Source organism: Terrapene carolina, unplaced genomic scaffold, assembly GCF_002925995.2.
Source record: "Terrapene carolina triunguis isolate 2854851 unplaced genomic scaffold, T_m_triunguis-2.0 Scaffold408, whole genome shotgun sequence".
In the NCBI taxonomy this organism is placed as follows: domain Eukaryota; kingdom Metazoa; phylum Chordata; order Testudines; family Emydidae; genus Terrapene; species Terrapene triunguis.
In genome coordinates, this window is record NW_020664759.1 from 236,470 (window position 1) to 244,738 (window position 8,269).

The window sequence follows — 8,269 nt, forward strand, 5'->3', positions numbered from 1 at the left end:
GCTGGGCCGAGACCCCGTCTGGGTCACACACAGACCAAGCAGGCAGTGGGGAGCGGGGCAGGACCCCTGGTTTTACATTCAAGGTCAGCAGCACGGCATGGGGCAATGCAGCTCCCCCCACAGCCCATGGCGCTTGCACAGCCCAGAGGAGCCAAGCGCAGCACCCCCGCTCGCCCCGTCCTGCAGCGCTGATCACGCAGCCCCGGGCAGGAGAGGAGACCCGGGGTTCAGCTCAAGGTTGAAATGATGTGGAGAGAGGCTGCTCCAGCCAGCAGGACTGCAGTGGAGAAGGCTCTCACAGCCGCAGCAGGAGAGTGTGTGGAAAGCCTGGGGGAGGGAGGAGGGGAGCAGAGAGCAAGGGCAGGCCAGTGTATGTCCACGGACGGCTGTCCTCCTTGTGTAGTCGGGTGCAATGCTCTGCTCGGCCGCGATCATCCACCCCAGAGGTGGCTGCATTTCAGTGCTGCTGTGTGGAGTTTGTGAAGCACCTGCTATGCATACAGGTGGGTTGCACAGCACTGCGTGCGTTTGGCGCCTTTCTGACAACTGAAGAGGCCTGGCAGGATATTTTGCTTTGTAGGCAGGTCCCATGTTCCATGCGGGTGACACGGTGGGGTGGGGTGGGGTGAGGCAGGGACTCTCACAGAGCCTGCTCTGACACTTTGCTTTTCTTCACACCTCTCTGGCCAGGCCGACACTAGACCCAGATCGGGGGTGCGCAGGGCTGTGAGAAATCCACCCCCCTGAGGCACACACGTACACAGACCAAAGCCCCATATAGACAGCGCTATAGCGATGGGAGAGCTTCTGCGGGCACAGCTACCACCTCTTGCGGAAATGGGTTAACTACGCGGCTGGGAGAAGCTCTCCCGTCGGCTGCCGGCGTCTTCACTAAACCACTGCAACTGTGTGTGCAAGCTGCAGCCCCGTCCCCAGATAGTCGGGAGCGCTCCCCTAAAGAACAAGCCCACAAGTCCCAAAGCATGAGCCCCGCCCCTGATTACCCTGGAGGGGCACCTTTGTGCCCGGCTTCCATCTTCTCCCCTGCTCTCGCCTGCCGGACAGAGGCCCCAGCTCAGCCCCAAGCGAGACTTTCTGGAAAGTTTGAGTGAAAACCCTTCAACTTGAAAGATCCTGCTGGTGCTGGCTGGCTCGCAGCTCTCCCTGCACTCAGCCGCTGGCCAGGGCTGCAGCAGCTCATGCCAGCCTGTGTAAGCTGCTGACTGTTGAAAGGATCCCATTTGCTTTTGTGCAGACGGCGTGCCTGGTTTTCCTTACTGGAGGGAGGGAGGCCTGGGACGCAGAGCAGGGCTATGAGCTCATGGCTGGGCTACAGGCGCAGCTGGAGGCTGCAGGCAGCATAAGGGTGCCATCGGGTGCTGCACAGGCAGGTGGCCCGAAACAGCACCTGCCCTGCAGCACCCCCAGTCGCGGCTAACACAAGAGGCTGGGGGTGACGGTCCCACCACACCCCAGGGTTGCAGGTGCCCATCCCAGCACCCTGCCCTTCCCTGGGCTCTGCAAACTGGGCAGGGATATTGTCACAGAGCCATCAGTAGGGTTCAGAGTTAACAGGGGAATGGACTGGTCTCCCCGACCCTGGCCCAAAGACAGCCCCTGCTTGGCCACGCCCCTTCCTGCTGAACCTGCTCATTGACCCCGCCCCTTCCCGCATGCCCCGTCCACTAGTCCCCGCCCCTTCCCACCTGACCCCGCCCATCAGCCCCGCCCACCCTGGCTGCTCCCAGACGGCTCTTTGCAGCAGGGGGCGGGGCCCTGGGCAACCCGGGGCCGAGGGAGGCGGGGTCGCTGGAGCCCCGCCCGCCGGGCCCACGCGAGGGGAGGGGGCAGTGCTGGAGTTAGACGCTCGCCCGGCAGCCGCCCAATGGGAGGTGCTTCTTAGATGTCACGGGTTCCGTTCAGCCAATGGGCGGGTGGCGTTCCGTCGCTTAGGCGACAGGGCCGGTGGGGCCCATGAGCGCATGCGCCCTCCGAAGGCTTGCCCTCACGGTGTTTACTGTCTCCATGGAGACAGCAAGGCGGATTGCGCAGGCGCAGAAGTGATTGGCAGACCCGCGATGGAGCGAGAGCGGCCGCGCGAGGACGGGACCCCGCAGGGGTGAGGGGGCGGTGCCCGGGCAACGGGGTCATGGGTGGGGTCAGAGTGCAAGTGGGTCAAGGTAACGCTGCGGGCGGGGGGGGGAGAGGGGGCGTGGCCTGGTGTGGGGCACCGGTCACGTGGGGAATAGGGGGCGTGGCCCGGTGTGGGGCACTGGGCATGTAGGGGTGTGGCTTGGTGTGGGGACCTGGGCACATGGGGGGCAGGGCCTGGTGTGGGGAATGGGGCATGTGGGGGCGGGGCTTGGTGTGGGGACCTGGGCACATGGGGTGTGGGGCCTGGTGTGGGGCACTGGGGGCGGGGCCTGGTGTGGGGCACTGGGCACGTGGGGGCCTGGCTTGGTGTGGGGACCTAGGCACATGGGGTGCGGGGCCTGGTGTGGGGCACAGAGCACGAGAGGGGCCGGACCTAGGGCATGTGTGGGATTTAGGGTCAGGGTGTCCGGAGTATCTGGAGATGGGGCATGAGCCGGGCTGGATCGAGCCTCAGGGGCCCGGCCACCACAGCACAACTTCAGCTTTCATTTAAAGAAGGGAAGTTTCTGGCTCTTGCAGCCATAAAGTAAAGCTTGAAACTGACCCCGGGTGAGCGTTGCAGCGACGCTGCCTGAGTCTGAGCTGATCTCTCTGAGGGGGGGAGCTGGGGCTGGAGGAACCGATACAGCCCTGCCTGCCTGAGTCTGAGATGATTGCTGTGAGAGGGGGAAGTTCCCTAGGCATCTCAGTGGAGTGTTAGATGCCCTGCCAGCCCCACCGCAGCAGAAGGATCTGTATATACCAGGTGGGGAATAGCACCGAGGGCATGGCTCCTATCAAAGCAGATATCTCAGAAGCTGGGTTGTGAATGCTGGGGGACCTCCTTGCTGCTACCCCGTGTCACAGACCCACAAGACTGGAACTGTGTCACCAGCTTTGGAACAGTCTCTAGGAGGAGCCCGTCAGTGGGCCAGACCCCTGGGGGTCTCACTCTTCCTCCAGGGTCAGCCACGCAGCTTCACCACCTCCTGAGACTGGACCTCTGGGCCTGCAGCCCCCTGCTTCACCCCATGAGCTCTGTTCAGCAAGTCCCACTGAGACTGACCCGGATGGAGACCTGTCCACTCCGCAGGGATTAATGCACCTCGCCCAGCATCTGCAGTGACACTCACACGGCGCTGCCAGAACAGTCGGGTCTGTCAGTCACCTGGACACAGCACAGGGAGCCCTTAGGGTAGCCCAGAGAACTGATGGTTAGAGCATCGTCCAGTCTGGCCAGCCCAGCGCCCAGCTGCGCTGTAGGGAACTCCATGGGCAGTTGTGCAAGTAGAAATCATTTCTTGCCGGTACTGTACTCATGGGAGGGACATAAGGGGGGGGGGGGGATGTGACCTCCCTACGTGACCCTCCATGTGACTCCTCCCTGCCCCAGCCCAGGGCCCCCATGCTCTCCCCGTCCCCTCCAGCACCCCCTTTGTATATACAAACATCAACGTGCTTAACTACTCACTTCCCCCCTCATATGTAGTATTCAGTCTGTTTATGTGGAATATGGGAGTTGGGTGAGGAGCCATTTCAGCATATGTATGACTTATTAAAAGACAAATTTTAAGTAGAACTGTATCCTTAATTAACTATTGTACCTACCATTGTATTTCAATGGGGGATTCAACTTCCTTTACAGGAACAGACTCCTGAAACTCTTACCAGCCCACAAAAGTGGTCCATAGTCATGCAAATAGTCTCATTGTCTTCAATGGGATTGATCAAATGATTAAGGGTGTGACGGGTTGGATCACAGAAACCCCCCTGGGAGCTGCCACCCGATGTGCCAAGACTACCCCTGCTTCTGTTTTCCCTGCCAGCTCAGGACTCCAGCACCCCGTCTTGCTGAATTAGACACTCCAGTCCACTTCAACACAGACCCAGGGTCTGAATTACTTGTCCCAAAGCTGCGAGTTTACCCAAAAACAGCTCACAGGAGTGTGCTTGTCTTTAGCACTCAGATGCCCAACTCCCAATGGGGTCTAAACCCAGATAAATCCGTTTTACCCTGCATAAAGCTTATGCAGGGCAAACTCATAAATTGTTCGCCCTCTATAACACTGATAGAGAGATATGCACAGCTGTTTGCTCCCCCAGGTATTAATACATACTCTGAGTAAATTACTAAATAAAAAGTGATTTTATTAAATACAGACAGTAGGATTTAAGTGGTTCAAAGTAGTAACAGACAGAACAAAGTAAGTCACAAGCAAAATAAAATAAAATGCGCAAATCTATGCCTAATCAAACTAAATACAGATAATCTCACCCTCAGAGATGCTTCAGTAAGTTTTTCTCAGACTGGACACCTTCCAGGCCTGGGCACAATTCTTTCCCCTTGTACAGCTTTTGTTCCAGCTTAGGTGTTATCTAGGGGCTTCTCCATGATGGCTCCTCTCTCCTTCCCTCTTCTGTTCCACCCCTTTATATATCTTTTGCATAAGGCGGGAACCCTTTGTCTCCCTGGGTTTCCACCCCCCCCCCTCACTGGAAAAGCACCAGGTTAAAGATGGATTCCAGTTCAGGTGACATGATCACATGTCACTGCAAGACTTCATTACTCACTTGCCAGCACACACATATACAGGGAGACTCACAGGTAAACAGCCATCTGCAGACAATGGGAGTCATCAAGATTCCAAACCATCATTAATGGCCCACACTTTACATAATTACAATAGGCCCTCAGAGTTACATTTTATATTTCTAGTTTTAGATACAAGAGTGGTACATTTATACAAATCAGATGATCATACTCAGTAGATTATGCACTTTGTAATGATACCTTACAAGAGACCTTTTGGATGAAGCATATCCCAGTTACATTATATCACTTATTACCCTATTTTCTCTAAATCTATCCCAGTTACATTATATTGACTTATTATTATATTTTTATAAAACCATGTAGACTGCACAACGTCACAAAGGGTTTACAGGATTAGGTTCCAAGTTTGTAAATTGTTCTGGACAAAACTGATGCCTGAGCTGTCAGATCAGAAGGAGCTTCATTCGAATAAAAGTTGGCAGACATGTGATAACTCTTAGCGCTGTTGCTAAGATGAGGAACATATTGTCAGCAAAGTTCTTGGCAGATTCCTGAGGCAGCTGGTTTAAGGCCCTCAGTGTCCGGCATTATAATCTTCACTTCTAGTTCTCTCACCCACAAAGCTGGAAAATGAAGCATTTGTTTTCTTTGTTTTGCTGCTCCAGTTCTAATTAACAAAATGCATGTTAGACTAGTTTGTCTGCAAAGAAGAATTCTTTGTACGCTGGGGTCAACACCTGATTCCCGTCAGGCTGCAGAACTGGGCTGACATCAGAATCCAAACATCCTCTGGTCAGTGCAAGCAGAGGCATTCCTCTAATGATCTGGACTTGATGTGATGCAGTATGGACGTCATGGATAATTCAGACCAATGGGGAGAAACAGAATCAAAAACACTGTTTAAACACCTTCCATCTCCCCACTCTCCCCTCTTGAGGACTCCTGACCAACTTAACAGCACAATACATATGCTAACAAACTTAAACAAAGCCTTTGTTTAAGTTTGTTAGCATATGTATTGTGCTGTTAAAGCCAGTTAAAGAATGAATGCCCTCCCTAACAGCGTTCTGCTCCTTTAAGGAGCAGCATGCAGCCTGAGGGTGGTGGTGGGGGGGCTAGCTCCAAGTCTTTCCGGTACCCTGTACCCACTAAAATCTCTTGCCGGTACTGCATACTGGAGGGTCCTGCCCTACTTGCACTCCTGCACTTGGGTCAAGCTCTGTCTGTCTCACCATCTGATCTTGTAGGTCAGACTCCAGGTGAGAACTGGACTCCTCCCAGCTGCCAGCTCTGATCTCCCACCTCCCAGTCCTTTGTTCTCCAGCTGGGGAATGGTGCTCAGCCTCCCTGCTGAGAGGTGGGAAATCCCGATCCCTCTGGGGTCTTGGCCACAGGGAGTCAATGTCTGGGTGACTGGAGTTGCCATTGTTTTCTCAAATGCTCTACTGATGTGGGGACCAAGGCCCACACAGTTCGATGACACACACACCTGTCTCTCTTAGCCCACCCTAGAGCAAACAGCCCTTTTCCACCCACTTGGCAACAATGCAGCACACAGGGGAAACTGAGGCACACAGGATTCTCAAAAATATTACAGAAAATTCCAATTTCCTCACACCGTACCTCTCCAGGAGGGAACAGGAAACCCTGGTGCTCCTGAAGGGAGAGGGGCCCTGCTGCAGCTCCTGCCTCATTGTGGGGGAGAATGGAATCCCTGCCACCAGCACTGGTCTGAGAATGGCGGGACCAGGGGGAGAGGGGAGGGCCATGGGGCAGGGCTGCATAGGTAGAGCCCCATGGACCTCTGCATCAAGGTGCACCTAGGCCCTGGTCTTGCTGGCTCTCTGGGTTGGGCCAAGGGTGAATCGGCGTTTGCTGTGGAGAGCAGACGTCGATTGTGAGCCCATTGCGCTGTGACCATAGTGTAATGACAGCGCTTTCTCCTTCCTCCTACAAACAGGTCAGCTCTTACAGAGCAAGCCTTGCTGCACAGCCAGGGAGAGCTGCCAGGGAGCAACGGAGAGACGCCGTTCAGTGTGGCTGAGATGCCGCCCTGCCACAGAGAGCTATCGCCTTGCATGGCAGAGATGCCTGGAGAAATGCCACCCAGCAACGCTGAGATGGAGCCCTGTCTGGTTGAGATGCCACCCTGCCATGGAGAGCCGGGGGGCAGCCTTGGAGAGCTGCTGCCCTGCATGGTCGAGATGCTGCCCAGCAAGGCTGAGATGCCTGAGGAGCAACCGAGGCTTGTGTCCCGAGGGAAATGCCTAGTCCATAACTGGCAGGAAGAGGTGATTCCCACATCTGTTTGCAGCAAAGCGGCTGCCTGCTGGTATTCACACAGCAGCACAGACAATGCCACATTGATGCAAAGCATGGTGATGTCCCTACATCACTGCCCCGTGGCCATCAGCCTGGCATCACCCCACCCTGCCCATGGCCCAGGGAGGCCGCTATCCCCCCGCCCCGCCCCCTGCACCAGGCCCATGGCCCCGTGTGGCCCCTCTCTCCCCCCCCCCCCCGCATTCCGCATCAGGGCCCATCTAGCCTGGTACCCACCCCTCACTGTACCAGATCAGACCAATGCCTAGCGTCTGCCTGAGTCTGTAGGCCCCTGCCGCTGCTGCTGCTGCTCTGGGCTTCCCAAGCAGCAGCAGCAAGGAACTAACGAGACTCTGGTCAGTTTCATGGCTGCTTCACCATCCCTGTGAGCAGTGGGGGTGCTATGGAGTCCTATGGCAGTGTCTTATGCTGAATGGTGCCAGTGGCTGTACTGGAGCCATTCCTGGTGGGAGGTCACATATATCAGACACCCCGCCCCCAGGCAGAGTTTGGTATGACCCACCATCCTGCCTGCTGCCCAGGGCCGTAACCTCGCCTCATCTTCCACTCGGGCACTTCTCTAGGTCCTCACACCCAGGCTAGGTCTGCATCTTGCTGATTCTTTCTGCATCATGTCTGGAAGACCCAGTCTTTCCTGTCCACCCACACAGTGAAAACTCTCCTCGGGGATCCCAGCGCCTCGCATCCCTCTCTCTGGCCTTGACAATGCAGCCCTGCCCCACTCGGATCCCTTCGCAATGCTGCTACCCAGGTCATTCTCCTCGCCCTGGCTTCCCCGGCCAACCTAAGCTGCTTGTCTGCATTTGGCCCACATGGCCGATCTCCACCCGACCTAACATCTCATTCATTATTGAAATGTCAGCGTCAGCGCCCCCCCCGGACAGGGCTCTCCCAACCCTGTACACTCAGCACCGGCCAGGATGGGGTTCCCTGGGGGGTCCTATCCTCCCAATAGCCCCAGTACCTGCCAGGATAAAGAGCCACAGGGTGTGTGGGGATTGGGCCTTTCTGTTCAGAGGCTCAAAGGATCTGTCTCTTTCATGCTATGGCAACACTTGTCCGACTCTCCAGGCCAGTCGTGGCTCAGTGAATTGAGTTCCAGGGTGGGAGGGTCCAATACCCTGATGCCAGTTTTCCATCATAAATCCTAGTCTCCAAGGCTGGAAGGGACCAGTGTGATCATCCAGTCCAACCCCTGCACGGCACAGGCCCTAGGACCGGTCCGACCCCCTGCACGGC

The 8,269-nt window shown here is 56.1% G+C and overlaps 1 protein-coding gene across 1 annotated transcript in view; it reads left to right on the plus strand.

The window, feature by feature from the left end:
* Positions 1-2,078: 2,078 nt before the first annotated feature.
* The window catches only part of SPAG8 (sperm associated antigen 8), a 12,266-nt gene continuing 6,075 nt past the window's right edge, over positions 2,079-8,269 (plus strand). Inside the window, exons 1-2 of the mRNA XM_026658208.2 lie at positions 2,079-2,119; positions 6,648-6,978. Coding sequence (XP_026513993.2) covers positions 2,079-2,119; positions 6,648-6,978 — 372 coding nt within the window. The remainder of the gene's footprint in view (positions 2,120-6,647; positions 6,979-8,269) is intronic.